Source organism: Triturus cristatus, chromosome 8 (assembly GCF_964204655.1).
Source record: "Triturus cristatus chromosome 8, aTriCri1.1, whole genome shotgun sequence".
In the NCBI taxonomy this organism is placed as follows: Eukaryota; Metazoa; Chordata; class Amphibia; order Caudata; family Salamandridae; genus Triturus; species Triturus cristatus.
The window spans coordinates 1,117,634,760-1,117,653,545 of NC_140591.1; the positions used below are offsets into that span (position 1 = coordinate 1,117,634,760).

The following is an 18,786-nucleotide window of genomic DNA, read 5'->3' on the forward strand; positions in this document are numbered from 1 at the left end:
AGAAACAGCTGCCGAAACCGGAATCCGACGGAACCCCCCCCCTTTCCAACATGCATGGAAGGCTATTCTATCACCCAATATTGGTTTGTCCCAAGCGGAAAAAGGCAAATTTGGCAATTATGGGTAAGTTATCGAAAAGTGAAATAAACATTGTTCCTATAGGAAGCAAAATTTGCTAATAAGGAAAAGAGGGTTTCATGTTCAGTAATAGAATTTAAGGGAATTGAAAAGTTCAATCTAATTTACTTGAAATATAATCAAATCAGCTTCCACAGTACTGATTTTCTGATTTGAAAGATGCTAACTTTTATCCTCAAAATCAGCATGCGTGGAAGAGTTTTACCATCCGGCTTCCTTGACAGGATCTGGCCACACTCCTTGGCTGGAGAAAACGAGGATAAAAGAATGTGAGTTCTGTCTTGTCAATCTTCAAACTGATCTGGGTTGAAGGATACATTTCCAAGCACATGCATATAGTAGCAAGTGCTATGTGAGGATAACCAAACTTGAGAATATCATCACTGTAAATGATTACATCCAGAAAACTTCTGTTGTTGCTAATATTCTAAAATTGAATTATGTAGCAGTATAGCCTAGATGTGTGGAAAAATGTGTAATGTACCGTGGCTGTAAAGTGAGTCCAAGCACCAATGAAACAGCAGATCTTATCAATGATTTATAGTCCTGTTAATATCTTGCTCAATCGATGTATTTGGAACGTGAATATTAAAGCATTCACATACCTTGTCTGAGTTTCTCTACAGGACTGCAACTAAGGAAGTTGCGTGCAGAGTTGAACCAATCATCAGATATCCTGATTCAGCAAACACAGCAGTTCTTGTTCTATCTGGCAATTGTGGTCCAAAGTACGTGAGAATGCAAAAGCATAGTGATAGCATAATTTCCAAAGTTGGGATAGTGTAGTCTTTTTATCTTTGTCCTTTACTGTGTTGGCCATCTGAAGAACTTGTGCAATTTTCTCTGCCTCGATGATGGCAGCATGTGTTTTCGCCGAGACATGAGTTAGGTCCATCTGATGAAGTTTAGGAAGTGATAGAGGCTCCGTTAACAGTTTTGTACACAATCTCAAGAAGCAGCAGCCCTCAAAGTTGTGTTATATCACCTCTACATTGTAGAACTTGTGGAAATCACAGTGGATAACTTACTTTTGTATATCTGCTGCAAAATCACACATGCAATCCTTAGGAAGTTTGCAGACCCTTTTGAAACCCAATGTTGCACTTGGAATCAAACCTTTCTCTCAGGCATTTCATCAGTTCTCTGCAAGTTAACTCTTCTGGAGAAAAGTGACAAAAGGAGCAACAACATCAACCTCAACTATAATAATGAGATAATCCCAGACATTCTCATTGGTATTCTTCATGCAAGTGGCCAGTAGCAAATTCTCAAACTTTCTGTGTTCCTTCTCCCATCTGGGGCCAAATGAGTGGAAGTCAGACGAGTCGAAAGGAGGCAAGCTGTGCATGATGGCCCCTGAAATTAAATCATCAGCAGACATATCAGTGGAAATTGATAAAAGTTATCAGACACTTTTGCCCTGTACATCCTGAATTCCCATATTGACCAATCGTAGTAACAAATTGGCAGTATGGTACTTTTCCAGGCAATTGGTACCAAACACGAATCACTGGCAGGAATGAGACTGAGCTGAAAATGTTCTGAGGTTGTTGCTTGTGGTGCACTTTCTGTAGAGTTTGATATAATTGTTGACCGGCTCAGGATAGTGGTCCACTCATCTTATGGGCATCTGGTCTACCCCTTTTGAAAGATTTGCCAACAGGCAACCATGCTTGACTGGAAATGTTCACCCCAAAGCAAGACGGTAATATTTGTGCAGAAATAGCGCCAAGTTCTAGCCTCCAATGAGGGTAATGTTTCTTTGGAAGATTGTCTAGAAAGATTGTACTATGCAATTATAACAACACAAATATCGCCATATAAAAGTCTTGGGCGTTGTGGTCCAGCTCAAAGCACCACAGGCAAACCAGATGGTGGTCTGTGAGACATCTGTCTGTGACAGGATCCTCAGTGCTCAAACCTCACTGGTTTCTTGGGGAACAGCCCTACAACACCATGACAAACTCTCCAGAAAAAGAATCTTGGCAAAACGTCAAAAATAGTTAGTCAAAAAATGACTGGAGGTAGCTCTCTCTGGATCTGCGAACTGAAGTGGAAAAAAAAGAACTGATGTCAGCCCACTGGTGTGGTGTCTATGTAGGCATCACACACGTCAACTGCTGTTCGTTGCTCAGATATTATTTTAACCATGCTACGGCTGTCCCTCTAATTCCAATATCATTTAGTCTGGAAAGCAGAATATTGTGGTGTATTTTCGCAAAATGCTTCAAAAAGGTTGAGGAGAACAAGAGCATTTGGACCTCAGGTATCCATTATCCAGCGCAAATCAACTAGTACTGAGACAACCACCAGCTGTGGGACAGTAAATTATGTTAAATGAATTCTTGAGTTTTGAAGAAAATAAAATGTTGAAATAGCTTAAATGGGTAGGGAAGAAGGGGTATTTGCCAGACATTGCTAGGGTTTGTAATTTCTTTTTTTTGTACAGGAGTTTGATTACTGTTTTTTCCCCAGTTATCTCTTATGAGTTTAGTGGGCCATGTCTATAGGGGACAGCCAGAGTGATGGCTCTGTTTTTATAATTCTGTTTAAATGGGTTTCAGAGGCAGGGTGCAATTTATAAAAAAAAAAAAAAAAATGCAATGTAAGTGGTCGAAAGGCTTGAATGAGAGAACTAATGGTGTTATACGTTTGTAAATGAGAATGTGACTTCACGTACACATTTATTTGAGGAGCAACAGTAAATATCGAATTTATGCCTGATAGAGTATGTATAGGATTGATGATGTGATTAATACCATGTGTAATTAATTACTTTGTCTTGATTCTCTATTTTTATCTTGTGAGATGTAATTACAAAAATGAAAATAATGCATATGTAGATATTATAAATATATTTTCACTTCCTCTTTATTGCCAGCGAATATGAATCAATTTTAATCTTTTTGTCCCTAAAGAATCAATAGGAAATCATGAATCATGTGTTGGCCATTACAAAAAATACTTAGAACCCACAGCAAATCATATCTATAGTTTACATAAGACAGTATTTTTGGTATGGGTAATCAGCAGATTGGTGTATTTGTATAAATGTTTATGTGGTTGTTGTACTCTTGGTGTAGGTGTTCTGTGTTTGTGGGATGTGAACTTTCTGGGTGGGTTTGTGTATGTGTGTAAATATTGTCTGGATGTGATAATCTGTGCATCTCTGGCCTGTATGTTGGTGTGTGGATGTTTGTCAGAGTGTTCTTGTGTATGTACTAGAGGATTTGTGCATCCGTGTGTGAGGAAATCTCTGTGATTGGCTGTTCAAGGATGTAGTCAACATGTGCATATGGCACACCTCACACAAAGTTCCTTTGCCTCCAAGTAAGTGAGAGAATAGACAATGGATCTATATATGTGACCAGACATATCTTTCAACCTGAAACACACACATATATAGAGATTGTACATGTATTTACTGGTGTGGGGTTTTCCTCTGTAACAACTATATTTTAGTATGATAAAAATTAACATAATGTCCTTAAGGGCTGTCCTAGCTCCCAAATGTGAAAGCATGCATAAAGATAATACATCTTTCAGTTATTGCAGTGAAAGTTCTTGATATGTGGTTTTCTAGGACCAAATATATTTATGCTCACTTAATTTAAGGGTGTTTTTTTAAAACCTATATTGAAGAAACAGTCTAGAAAGTGTATTAATTTTTTTAGTTATGTAAACGTTGCATTTAAATTAAGAGCACCAATGTTTTGGAAATATTTTTAGTGCAGTTAAACAATGATGAACAAAAAGTACAACATACAACTGCTTCATTTAAGGATTTAATTTAGACCACAAATACTGTTTTCCTTTTTGTAAGTACAATATAATACAGTTGTTATTTAACTGCTGGTGTTTTACCTCAAGCCATGAACTGAATGGCATGCTGTGCTGTCAAATCTTTCTTTCTCGCGAATAAAATGGTATTTCACCACTCCTCTCCAAAGTATAAAATCATGCAAAATCTACATTCTCTATGAGACAACCAATACAATAGTTGAAGCCAACATCCTACAAATAGCCAGAGCTATTTTGTGAGTACTGTCTTGCAATGTCCATCCTTTAGCCATTATTTTCCATAAGCTGAACAAATATGGGACTCTCATTCCGGTCAACGACTAAGCCCCATCACTGTTGAAACAGTTGACGTTGAGTGCTCAAGTATTGGCCAACAATGTCTTCGTTCCCTGAAGCAGTTCATATTGAAAGCATAGTCCAGTTTAAAATGTCTTTTTAAAACATTTTACGCTTTCCTCCAGAGATTAACGGTCGCGCGTATTCCACAAAATCATCAATAAGAACAGGCCATGCTCCTGAAAAAAAAAGTCGAGATTACAAACAAGTATATTAAGCATGTGTTTGAATAGTATACAAATAGAAAAAGTATTGTAATTCAGACTCTACAATATTATCCCACATGTACCAAAGTAACCAGGATCGCCTAGGAACAGCAGTGGTAAGAAGAATCTAGTGCATATAGCTGAAAAAAACTACAGCAAAAGAAGTTAGGGATGAATAATTACAGGCCAATAATACACCCATTCATCTAATTTTGGATTTTAAGTGGTTTTCACTATCAATGTTTTATACAAGGGTGATAAAAAAAAAGGTGACACACACAAATTGGAGGCGATTTGGAAAGGAGTATTAAAATGACATCAGCCCTAGTTTCAATGTGCTTCGTGCATGTTTTAGAGGTAAACTGAGCATTGTGCAACAAAAATGGTCACCTAAGTGTACACAAAACAATTGCATTATTTGGCAATTACGGGAAACTGTCATGGCACAACAGTAAAAGGGTAACTGCTAACATTCAAAATGTTCATCATCATCCAGCAACATTATAGACAAAACTCATAAAACTCTATACTGGATGCCACACTTTTCTTCCTTTTACAATGAACCCGATCGTTGTATGTGAATGAGCAATACAATGAAAAATGTCAAGAAGGAATAATATATTGCATATATAAACATTTATACGTTTTTTTACTTTTAACACACCACAAAGTCCTTAAGCGTTCTGGTAATCCATATTTTATGCTCTCATCTTAGTTCCATTGATCTAGTTGGATGTGTTTCTACTTGACAACTTAGGTAACTTTTTCTGCAGCCCCCACAACATCATTTCTACTTCTCACCAAACAAACCACAGTCATCCACCAGATGCCTAGTTAAACCCAGTGCTTCATTTGTAAAAGAATAAGTGCTGATGTCCAAAGTATTCCTTAAGAGCCTGCTGCCTGTGCTGTTGAACGTCAGAGTTGCCATATAACAATGATATCTAGTCTTGGTTCCATCCCATGCCTCGGTCATCCATGACCAAATGTTCCTTGTCAATTTCTATCCATTATGCAGGCTCTTTTTCATCTCAACTTTCTCCCTTTGCCATGGTTTCTCCATCTTCCTCTATGTCTGGCTCTCTGTCTCTTGTTTTTGGTCAAGATCTGATGATGAAAAATAAGACCCGATCCTAAAGAAAGAGCATTGTGGGGTCCAGCTGCAAATACTGGCTCAAATTAAGCAATGCTTTTACTCTATACCTACAGCAGATTTATGCAACACTCAATTGAGCATGGAGTCAAATGTCCAACATTCCACCTTGTACGATGCTATCAAATCATGGTCTTGCCGCATGACAGTCAGCATAGGGTTAAAAAAAATCTCAAGTGTCCATTACACCACCAATTAGGTTTCTTCAGTTCCACCTATTAGTAAACTTGCATCTGCATTGCTCTTTCTCATACTTCATTCACTTTTCAATATTTTTTCTTGCGTCATTTACCTTGCTACAGGACAACATTGAACACCTAGTGATGTTGCAGTATTCAATGGTGCCACACAAAACGAAAATACAGAAAGAACACAATCTGACCATTTTCCTGCAAAAGTAATCTAGCGTTTCTTTGGGGGAGGGGATGATAAAACAATTGTTGAGATATGCCTCAGCTTCTGAGGCCTTTCAGTGCTTCCCTGAAGTCCTTAAATATGTGTATGAACTGGAGCCTCATGGTCCTAATCTTTGTAATAACTGTAGTCCGAAGACAATGGGATGATAAGAGTTAGGACGAGCACCACTAGATGGGTCCACGTGCTCTAAGTTGGACATGTTCTTTCAAATTGTGCATGGGGGAGGCCTGCCAGGCTGTCTGAAGGATGCACTCTCAGTGAAGAGTAACCAAACAAAATGTTCTTATATCATATTATATATATATATATATATATATACACAAATTCACTGAAAAAACCATAGGTTTCACACATGTTATAGTTAGCGGAAATTTTACTGATAAAAAACCAGTGAAATTGCCCCGTTATAGTTAGTGCTGGCAACTATAACTCACGCGACCGCAATCCTCTGCTGATGCTAATACTGTATTTAGACACTTATTTGCCCATGTCTTCTTCCATACATTTTTAGCTATACATATATTACAAATATTTTTTTTTCATAAAGACACATATGTCATCAGCAGAAGATTGCGGTCGCGTGAGTTATAGTTGCCAGCACTAACTATAACGGGGCAATTTCACTGGTTTTTTATCAGTAAAATTTCCGCTAACTATAACATGTGTGAAACCTATGGTTTTTTCAGTGAATTTGCAAGGTTTTTTAAATGCTAATTCCTAACTATAACGTGTGTGAAACCTATGGTTTTTTCAGTGAATTTGTACGGTTTTTTAAATGCTAAGTTACTTTACGCCATTCGAGGCGTGCGCGCCCACTTAACGCAGTTCGTTCCGTGCACGGTTTTTATCAACTTTAATAAGCCCTGTACATTTGGTGGCCTTCGGCCACCAAAAGCACAGGGGGTGGGATCAATGTGGATAGTGTTTTTTTTATTTCGATTTTATAATTTCATGTTGCCAAAATTTAGTTTTTTTTAACTATTAATAAGCCCTGTACATTTGGTGGCCTACGGCCACCAAAAGCACAGGGGGTGGGGTAAGTGTGGATAGTGTTTTTTTTTTTTTTTTTTTTTTTACCGTACGCTTACGGTAAGCGTACGGTAAGCGTACTCGGCGAAATTGCCGAAAAAAAAATAAAACCGTTTTTGCTCTTGGGGGATGTTTGGGGACTCCCTCAACATGACTATGTGGGAGGGAGTTGTCAAAACAGCCCCGTAACATGTTTTTGGCCATCTTGTTTGATAAACAACACTCAGTGCGAGAGACAAAATGGCGGCCGCCGCTTCCTGGTTTCGGCCGATTCGAATGTTTACTAAGATCTAAGAGCCAATCAGAATCGCGCTCGCCACCGTACGCGTACGGTAAGCGTACCGTAAGCGGGCTCAGATATATATATTGATTTAAAGGCTATTTTCTCAGAATCTACTGAACAGATTTACAGCAAACCTACAAAAGGCACTTCCTTGACCTAGGGACTACCTCTCTGCCAAATTTCTAGTAATTCTGTTCAGCCGTTCGGGCTGTAGCTCGTTCTAAAGGTCCTATGGAAAAATGCATGGGAAAAACGCGTTTTGGGACCCCCCTTTTATCTCAGCCCCCGCTTGACGAATCCCCCCGAGACTTTCAGGGTAGGAGCGGAGCATAGCGCCCCACCTATTTTGAGAAATTCGCGAGGATTCATCGACCGGCGCCAAAGTTATTCAAAATAGAATGTTGAGGTTTTCCTATGGAAAAGGGGTCCTAACTATAACTACCTACTGGCGACCGCCAGTAGGTAAAATATATATATATATATATATATATATTCCAATCGAACTTGCTCCGCAATTGAAGATACCCACACAACGCTATGTTTCAACCTTCTTTATTCGGGAGGCAGCAGCGGACTCAGGGAGGACCTCACAGCGCAATGTTACACCACTTGCCTACGCGTTTCGAGAGTCAATCTCTTCCTCATGGCATGGTGTTGGTCGGGAGAGTGGAAGCATGGCCATTGATTTTGCACAGGTGATAAGCAGGTCTTAATCCCGCCCCAGTGGGCGTGTTTGTTGCAAAGCACCCTGGTAGATGTGGTCCAGAGTAATAATGAAGGTCCATAGTGGGTGCCATTACCATCAACCCCTTAGTGATTCTTGCCCATCGGGTCGCCGGCTGTCCCCTTCCGAGTTCGTTGCTGTAGTGATGCCCCTGCGAACAGGTACGTTGTTCCGTGTCTCGTGCCTCAGTTGTGGCACACGGATCTGCGGCGAGCAGCGGGGTTATCTTCGTGACCCTAGCTGGCCACACATATTCCAATCGAACTTGCTCCGCAATTGAAGATACCCACACAACGCTATGTTTCAACCTTCTTTATTCGGGAGGCAGCAGCGGACTCAGGGAGGACCTCACAGCGCAATGTTACACCACTTGCCTACGCGTTTCGAGAGTCAATCTCTTCCTCATGGCATGGTGTTGGTCGGGAGAGTGGAAGCATGGCCATTGATTTTGCACAGGTGATAAGCAGGTCTTAATCCCGCCCCAGTGGGCGTGTTTGTTGCAAAGCACCCTGGTAGATGTGGTCCAGAGTAATAATGAAGGTCCATAGTGGGTGCCATTACCATCAACCCCTTAGTGATTCTTGCCCATCGGGTCGCCGGCTGTCCCCTTCCGAGTTCGTTGCTGTAGTGATGCCCCTGCGAACAGGTACGTTGTTCCGTGTCTCGTGCCTCAGTTGTGGCACACGGATCTGCGGCGAGCAGCGGGGTTATCTTCGTGACCCTAGCTGGCCACACATATTCCAATCGAACTTGCTCCGCAATTGAAGATACCCACACAACGCTATGTTTCAACCTTCTTTATTCGGGAGGCAGCAGCGGACTCAGGGAGGACCTCACAGCGCAATGTTACACCACTTGCCTACGCGTTTCGAGAGTCAATCTCTTCCTCATGGCATGGTGTTGGTCGGGAGAGTGGAAGCATGGCCATTGATTTTGCACAGGTGATAAGCAGGTCTTAATCCCGCCCCAGTGGGCGTGTTTGTTGCAAAGCACCCTGGTAGATGTGGTCCAGAGTAATAATGAAGGTCCATAGTGGGTGCCATTACCATCAACCCCTTAGTGATTCTTGCCCATCGGGTCGCCGGCTGTCCCCTTCCGAGTTCGTTGCTGTAGTGATGCCCCTGCGAACAGGTACGTTGTTCCGTGTCTCGTGCCTCAGTTGTGGCACACGGATCTGCGGCGAGCAGCGGGGTTATCTTCGTGACCCTAGCTGGCCACACATATTCCAATCGAACTTGCTCCGCAATTGAAGATACCCACACAACGCTATGTTTCAACCTTCTTTATTCGGGAGGCAGCAGCGGACTCAGGGAGGACCTCACAGCGCAATGTTACACCACTTGCCTACGCGTTTCGAGAGTCAATCTCTTCCTCATGGCATGGTGTTGGTCGGGAGAGTGGAAGCATGGCCATTGATTTTGCACAGGTGATAAGCAGGTCTTAATCCCGCCCCAGTGGGCGTGTTTGTTGCAAAGCACCCTGGTAGATGTGGTCCAGAGTAATAATGAAGGTCCATAGTGGGTGCCATTACCATCAACCCCTTAGTGATTCTTGCCCATCGGGTCGCCGGCTGTCCCCTTCCGAGTTCGTTGCTGTAGTGATGCCCCTGCGAACAGGTACGTTGTTCCGTGTCTCGTGCCTCAGTTGTGGCACACGGATCTGCGGCGAGCAGCGGGGTTATCTTCGTGACCCTAGCTGGCCACACATATTCCAATCGAACTTGCTCCGCAATTGAAGATACCCACACAACGCTATGTTTCAACCTTCTTTATTCGGGAGGCAGCAGCGGACTCAGGGAGGACCTCACAGCGCAATGTTACACCACTTGCCTACGCGTTTCGAGAGTCAATCTCTTCCTCATGGCATGGTGTTGGTCGGGAGAGTGGAAGCATGGCCATTGATTTTGCACAGGTGATAAGCAGGTCTTAATCCCGCCCCAGTGGGCGTGTTTGTTGCAAAGCACCCTGGTAGATGTGGTCCAGAGTAATAATGAAGGTCCATAGTGGGTGCCATTACCATCAACCCCTTAGTGATTCTTGCCCATCGGGTCGCCGGCTGTCCCCTTCCGAGTTCGTTGCTGTAGTGATGCCCCTGCGAACAGGTACGTTGTTCCGTGTCTCGTGCCTCAGTTGTGGCACACGGATCTGCGGCGAGCAGCGGGGTTATCTTCGTGACCCTAGCTGGCCACACATATTCCAATCGAACTTGCTCCGCAATTGAAGATACCCACACAACGCTATGTTTCAACCTTCTTTATTCGGGAGGCAGCAGCGGACTCAGGGAGGACCTCACAGCGCAATGTTACACCACTTGCCTACGCGTTTCGAGAGTCAATCTCTTCCTCATGGCATGGTGTTGGTCGGGAGAGTGGAAGCATGGCCATTGATTTTGCACAGGTGATAAGCAGGTCTTAATCCCGCCCCAGTGGGCGTGTTTGTTGCAAAGCACCCTGGTAGATGTGGTCCAGAGTAATAATGAAGGTCCATAGTGGGTGCCATTACCATCAACCCCTTAGTGATTCTTGCCCATCGGGTCGCCGGCTGTCCCCTTCCGAGTTCGTTGCTGTAGTGATGCCCCTGCGAACAGGTACGTTGTTCCGTGTCTCGTGCCTCAGTTGTGGCACACGGATCTGCGGCGAGCAGCGGGGTTATCTTCGTGACCCTAGCTGGCCACACATATTCCAATCGAACTTGCTCCGCAATTGAAGATACCCACACAACGCTATGTTTCAACCTTCTTTATTCGGGAGGCAGCAGCGGACTCAGGGAGGACCTCACAGCGCAATGTTACACCACTTGCCTACGCGTTTCGAGAGTCAATCTCTTCCTCATGGCATGGTGTTGGTCGGGAGAGTGGAAGCATGGCCATTGATTTTGCACAGGTGATAAGCAGGTCTTAATCCCGCCCCAGTGGGCGTGTTTGTTGCAAAGCACCCTGGTAGATGTGGTCCAGAGTAATAATGAAGGTCCATAGTGGGTGCCATTACCATCAACCCCTTAGTGATTCTTGCCCATCGGGTCGCCGGCTGTCCCCTTCCGAGTTCGTTGCTGTAGTGATGCCCCTGCGAACAGGTACGTTGTTCCGTGTCTCGTGCCTCAGTTGTGGCACACGGATCTGCGGCGAGCAGCGGGGTTATCTTCGTGACCCTAGCTGGCCACACATATTCCAATCGAACTTGCTCCGCAATTGAAGATACCCACACAACGCTATGTTTCAACCTTCTTTATTCGGGAGGCAGCAGCGGACTCAGGGAGGACCTCACAGCGCAATGTTACACCACTTGCCTACGCGTTTCGAGAGTCAATCTCTTCCTCATGGCATGGTGTTGGTCGGGAGAGTGGAAGCATGGCCATTGATTTTGCACAGGTGATAAGCAGGTCTTAATCCCGCCCCAGTGGGCGTGTTTGTTGCAAAGCACCCTGGTAGATGTGGTCCAGAGTAATAATGAAGGTCCATAGTGGGTGCCATTACCATCAACCCCTTAGTGATTCTTGCCCATCGGGTCGCCGGCTGTCCCCTTCCGAGTTCGTTGCTGTAGTGATGCCCCTGCGAACAGGTACGTTGTTCCGTGTCTCGTGCCTCAGTTGTGGCACACGGATCTGCGGCGAGCAGCGGGGTTATCTTCGTGACCCTAGCTGGCCACACATATTCCAATCGAACTTGCTCCGCAATTGAAGATACCCACACAACGCTATGTTTCAACCTTCTTTATTCGGGAGGCAGCAGCGGACTCAGGGAGGACCTCACAGCGCAATGTTACACCACTTGCCTACGCGTTTCGAGAGTCAATCTCTTCCTCATGGCATGGTGTTGGTCGGGAGAGTGGAAGCATGGCCATTGATTTTGCACAGGTGATAAGCAGGTCTTAATCCCGCCCCAGTGGGCGTGTTTGTTGCAAAGCACCCTGGTAGATGTGGTCCAGAGTAATAATGAAGGTCCATAGTGGGTGCCATTACCATCAACCCCTTAGTGATTCTTGCCCATCGGGTCGCCGGCTGTCCCCTTCCGAGTTCGTTGCTGTAGTGATGCCCCTGCGAACAGGTACGTTGTTCCGTGTCTCGTGCCTCAGTTGTGGCACACGGATCTGCGGCGAGCAGCGGGGTTATCTTCGTGACCCTAGCTGGCCACACATATTCCAATCGAACTTGCTCCGCAATTGAAGATACCCACACAACGCTATGTTTCAACCTTCTTTATTCGGGAGGCAGCAGCGGACTCAGGGAGGACCTCACAGCGCAATGTTACACCACTTGCCTACGCGTTTCGAGAGTCAATCTCTTCCTCATGGCATGGTGTTGGTCGGGAGAGTGGAAGCATGGCCATTGATTTTGCACAGGTGATAAGCAGGTCTTAATCCCGCCCCAGTGGGCGTGTTTGTTGCAAGGCACCCTGGTAGATGTGGTCCAGAGTAATAATGAAGGTCCATAGTGGGTGCCATTACCATCAACCCCTTAGTGATTCTTGCCCATCGGGTCGCCGGCTGTCCCCTTCCGAGTTCGTTGCTGTAGTGATGCCCCTGCGAACAGGTACGTTGTTCCGTGTCTCGTGCCTCAGTTGTGGCACACGGATCTGCGGCGAGCAGCGGGGTTATCTTCGTGACCCTAGCTGGCCACACATATTCCAATCGAACTTGCTCCGCAATTGAAGATACCCACACAACGCTATGTTTCAACCTTCTTTATTCGGGAGGCAGCAGCGGACTCAGGGAGGACCTCACAGCGCAATGTTACACCACTTGCCTACGCGTTTCGAGAGTCAATCTCTTCCTCATGGCATGGTGTTGGTCGGGAGAGTGGAAGCATGGCCATTGATTTTGCACAGGTGATAAGCAGGTCTTAATCCCGCCCCAGTGGGCGTGTTTGTTGCAAAGCACCCTGGTAGATGTGGTCCAGAGTAATAATGAAGGTCCATAGTGGGTGCCATTACCATCAACCCCTTAGTGATTCTTGCCCATCGGGTCGCCGGCTGTCCCCTTCCGAGTTCGTTGCTGTAGTGATGCCCCTGCGAACAGGTACGTTGTTCCGTGTCTCGTGCCTCAGTTGTGGCACACGGATCTGCGGCGAGCAGCGGGGTTATCTTCGTGACCCTAGCTGGCCACACATATTCCAATCGAACTTGCTCCGCAATTGAAGATACCCACACAACGCTATGTTTCAACCTTCTTTATTCGGGAGGCAGCAGCGGACTCAGGGAGGACCTCACAGCGCAATGTTACACCACTTGCCTACGCGTTTCGAGAGTCAATCTCTTCCTCATGGCATGGTGTTGGTCGGGAGAGTGGAAGCATGGCCATTGATTTTGCACAGGTGATAAGCAGGTCTTAATCCCGCCCCAGTGGGCGTGTTTGTTGCAAAGCACCCTGGTAGATGTGGTCCAGAGTAATAATGAAGGTCCATAGTGGGTGCCATTACCATCAACCCCTTAGTGATTCTTGCCCATCGGGTCGCCGGCTGTCCCCTTCCGAGTTCGTTGCTGTAGTGATGCCCCTGCGAACAGGTACCCACTATGGACCTTCATTATTACTCTGGACCACATCTACCAGGGTGCTTTGCAACAAACACGCCCACTGGGGCGGGATTAAGACCTGCTTATCACCTGTGCAAAATCAATGGCCATGCTTCCACTCTCCCGACCAACACCATGCCATGAGGAAGAGATTGACTCTCGAAACGCGTAGGCAAGTGGTGTAACATTGCGCTGTGAGGTCCTCCCTGAGTCCGCTGCTGCCTCCCGAATAAAGAAGGTTGAAACATAGCGTTGTGTGGGTATCTTCAATTGCGGAGCAAGTTCGATTGGAATATGTGTGGCCAGCTAGGGTCACGAAGATAACCCCGCTGCTCGCCGCAGATCCGTGTGCCACAACTGAGGCACGAGACACGGAACAACGTACCTGTTCGCAGGGGCATCACTACAGCAACGAACTCGGAAGGGGACAGCCGGCGACCCGATGGGCAAGAATCACTAAGGGGTTGATGGTAATGGCACCCACTATGGACCTTCATTATTACTCTGGACCACATCTACCAGGGTGCTTTGCAACAAACACGCCCACTGGGGCGGGATTAAGACCTGCTTATCACCTGTGCAAAATCAATGGCCATGCTTCCACTCTCCCGACCAACACCATGCCATGAGGAAGAGATTGACTCTCGAAACGCGTAGGCAAGTGGTGTAACATTGCGCTGTGAGGTCCTCCCTGAGTCCGCTGCTGCCTCCCGAATAAAGAAGGTTGAAACATAGCGTTGTGTGGGTATCTTCAATTGCGGAGCAAGTTCGATTGGAATATGTGTGGCCAGCTAGGGTCACGAAGATAACCCCGCTGCTCGCCGCAGATCCGTGTGCCACAACTGAGGCACGAGACACGGAACAACGTACCTGTTCGCAGGGGCATCACTACAGCAACGAACTCGGAAGGGGACAGCCGGCGACCCGATGGGCAAGAATCACTAAGGGGTTGATGGTAATGGCACCCACTATGGACCTTCATTATTACTCTGGACCACATCTACCAGGGTGCTTTGCAACAAACACGCCCACTGGGGCGGGATTAAGACCTGCTTATCACCTGTGCAAAATCAATGGCCATGCTTCCACTCTCCCGACCAACACCATGCCATGAGGAAGAGATTGACTCTCGAAACGCGTAGGCAAGTGGTGTAACATTGCGCTGTGAGGTCCTCCCTGAGTCCGCTGCTGCCTCCCGAATAAAGAAGGTTGAAACATAGCGTTGTGTGGGTATCTTCAATTGCGGAGCAAGTTCGATTGGAATATGTGTGGCCAGCTAGGGTCACGAAGATAACCCCGCTGCTCGCCGCAGATCCGTGTGCCACAACTGAGGCACGAGACACGGAACAACGTACCTGTTCGCAGGGGCATCACTACAGCAACGAACTCGGAAGGGGACAGCCGGCGACCCGATGGGCAAGAATCACTAAGGGGTTGATGGTAATGGCACCCACTATGGACCTTCATTATTACTCTGGACCACATCTACCAGGGTGCTTTGCAACAAACACGCCCACTGGGGCGGGATTAAGACCTGCTTATCACCTGTGCAAAATCAATGGCCATGCTTCCACTCTCCCGACCAACACCATGCCATGAGGAAGAGATTGACTCTCGAAACGCGTAGGCAAGTGGTGTAACATTGCGCTGTGAGGTCCTCCCTGAGTCCGCTGCTGCCTCCCGAATAAAGAAGGTTGAAACATAGCGTTGTGTGGGTATCTTCAATTGCGGAGCAAGTTCGATTGGAATATGTGTGGCCAGCTAGGGTCACGAAGATAACCCCGCTGCTCGCCGCAGATCCGTGTGCCACAACTGAGGCACGAGACACGGAACAACGTACCTGTTCGCAGGGGCATCACTACAGCAACGAACTCGGAAGGGGACAGCCGGCGACCCGATGGGCAAGAATCACTAAGGGGTTGATGGTAATGGCACCCACTATGGACCTTCATTATTACTCTGGACCACATCTACCAGGGTGCTTTGCAACAAACACGCCCACTGGGGCGGGATTAAGACCTGCTTATCACCTGTGCAAAATCAATGGCCATGCTTCCACTCTCCCGACCAACACCATGCCATGAGGAAGAGATTGACTCTCGAAACGCGTAGGCAAGTGGTGTAACATTGCGCTGTGAGGTCCTCCCTGAGTCCGCTGCTGCCTCCCGAATAAAGAAGGTTGAAACATAGCGTTGTGTGGGTATCTTCAATTGCGGAGCAAGTTCGATTGGAATATGTGTGGCCAGCTAGGGTCACGAAGATAACCCCGCTGCTCGCCGCAGATCCGTGTGCCACAACTGAGGCACGAGACACGGAACAACGTACCTGTTCGCAGGGGCATCACTACAGCAACGAACTCGGAAGGGGACAGCCGGCGACCCGATGGGCAAGAATCACTAAGGGGTTGATGGTAATGGCACCCACTATGGACCTTCATTATTACTCTGGACCACATCTACCAGGGTGCTTTGCAACAAACACGCCCACTGGGGCGGGATTAAGACCTGCTTATCACCTGTGCAAAATCAATGGCCATGCTTCCACTCTCCCGACCAACACCATGCCATGAGGAAGAGATTGACTCTCGAAACGCGTAGGCAAGTGGTGTAACATTGCGCTGTGAGGTCCTCCCTGAGTCCGCTGCTGCCTCCCGAATAAAGAAGGTTGAAACATAGCGTTGTGTGGGTATCTTCAATTGCGGAGCAAGTTCGATTGGAATATGTGTGGCCAGCTAGGGTCACGAAGATAACCCCGCTGCTCGCCGCAGATCCGTGTGCCACAACTGAGGCACGAGACACGGAACAACGTACCTGTTCGCAGGGGCATCACTACAGCAACGAACTCGGAAGGGGACAGCCGGCGACCCGATGGGCAAGAATCACTAAGGGGTTGATGGTAATGGCACCCACTATGGACCTTCATTATTACTCTGGACCACATCTACCAGGGTGCTTTGCAACAAACACGCCCACTGGGGCGGGATTAAGACCTGCTTATCACCTGTGCAAAATCAATGGCCATGCTTCCACTCTCCCGACCAACACCATGCCATGAGGAAGAGATTGACTCTCGAAACGCGTAGGCAAGTGGTGTAACATTGCGCTGTGAGGTCCTCCCTGAGTCCGCTGCTGCCTCCCGAATAAAGAAGGTTGAAACATAGCGTTGTGTGGGTATCTTCAATTGCGGAGCAAGTTCGATTGGAATATGTGTGGCCAGCTAGGGTCACGAAGATAACCCCGCTGCTCGCCGCAGATCCGTGTGCCACAACTGAGGCACGAGACACGGAACAACGTACCTGTTCGCAGGGGCATCACTACAGCAACGAACTCGGAAGGGGACAGCCGGCGACCCGATGGGCAAGAATCACTAAGGGGTTGATGGTAATGGCACCCACTATGGACCTTCATTATTACTCTGGACCACATCTACCAGGGTGCTTTGCAACAAACACGCCCACTGGGGCGGGATTAAGACCTGCTTATCACCTGTGCAAAATCAATGGCCATGCTTCCACTCTCCCGACCAACACCATGCCATGAGGAAGAGATTGACTCTCGAAACGCGTAGGCAAGTGGTGTAACATTGCGCTGTGAGGTCCTCCCTGAGTCCGCTGCTGCCTCCCGAATAAAGAAGGTTGAAACATAGCGTTGTGTGGGTATCTTCAATTGCGGAGCAAGTTCGATTGGAATATGTGTGGCCAGCTAGGGTCACGAAGATAACCCCGCTGCTCGCCGCAGATCCGTGTGCCACAACTGAGGCACGAGACACGGAACAACGTACCTGTTCGCAGGGGCATCACTACAGCAACGAACTCGGAAGGGGACAGCCGGCGACCCGATGGGCAAGAATCACTAAGGGGTTGATGGTAATGGCACCCACTATGGACCTTCATTATTACTCTGGACCACATCTACCAGGGTGCTTTGCAACAAACACGCCCACTGGGGCGGGATTAAGACCTGCTTATCACCTGTGCAAAATCAATGGCCATGCTTCCACTCTCCCGACCAACACCATGCCATGAGGAAGAGATTGACTCTCGAAACGCGTAGGCAAGTGGTGTAACATTGCGCTGTGAGGTCCTCCCTGAGTCCGCTGCTGCCTCCCGAATAAAGAAGGTTGAAACATAGCGTTGTGTGGGTATCTTCAATTGCGGAGCAAGTTCGATTGGAATATGTGTGGCCAGCTAGGGTCACGAAGATAACCCCGCTGCTCGCCGCAGATCCGTGTGCCACAACTGAGGCACGAGACACGGAACAACGTACCTGTTCGCAGGGGCATCACTACAGCAACGAACTCGGAAGGGGACAGCCGGCGACCCGATGGGCAAGAATCACTAAGGGGTTGATGGTAATGGCACCCACTATGGACCTTCATTATTACTCTGGACCACATCTACCAGGGTGCTTTGCAACAAACACGCCCACTGGGGCGGGATTAAGACCTGCTTATCACCTGTGCAAAATCAATGGCCATGCTTCCACTCTCCCGACCAACACCATGCCATGAGGAAGAGATTGACTCTCGAAACGCGTAGGCAAGTGGTGTAACATTGCGCTGTGAGGTCCTCCCTGAGTCCGCTGCTGCCTCCCGAATAAAGAAGGTTGAAACATAGCGTTGTGTGGGTATCTTCAATTGCGGAGCAAGTTCGATTGGAATATGTGTGGCCAGCTAGGGTCACGAAGATAACCCCGCTGCTCGCCGCAGATCCGTGTGCCACAACTGAGGCACGAGACACGGAACAACGTACCTGTTCGCAGGGGCATCACTACAGCAACGAACTCGGAAGGGGACAGCCGGCGACCCGATGGGCAAGAATCACTAAGGGGTTGATGGTAATGGCACCCACTATGGACCTTCATTATTACTCTGGACCACATCTACCAGGGTGCTTTGCAACAAACACGCCCACTGGGGCGGGATTAAGACCTGCTTATCACCTGTGCAAAATCAATGGCCATGCTTCCACTCTCCCGACCAACACCATGCCATGAGGAAGAGATTGACTCTCGAAACGCGTAGGCAAGTGGTGTAACATTGCGCTGTGAGGTCCTCCCTGAGTCCGCTGCTGCCTCCCGAATAAAGAAGGTTGAAACATAGCGTTGTGTGGGTATCTTCAATTGCGGAGCAAGTTCGATTGGAATATGTGTGGCCAGCTAGGGTCACGAAGATAACCCCGCTGCTCGCCGCAGAT

General features: G+C 47.2%; 1 protein-coding gene across 17 annotated transcripts in view; it reads right to left on the bottom strand.

Annotated features, from left to right (window-relative positions):
* Window positions 1–3,910: 3,910 nt before the first annotated feature.
* DCUN1D2 (defective in cullin neddylation 1 domain containing 2) overlaps window positions 3,911–18,786 on the bottom strand; it is a 205,591-nt gene continuing 190,715 nt past the window's right edge. For all 17 annotated transcript variants that reach the window (XM_085622708.1, XM_085622711.1, XM_085622713.1 and 14 more), the window contains one exon: window positions 3,911–4,454. In XM_085622708.1, the coding sequence (XP_085478834.1) occupies window positions 4,375–4,454 (80 nt within the window). In that variant the 3' untranslated portion in view covers window positions 3,911–4,374. The remainder of the gene's footprint in view (window positions 4,455–18,786) is intronic.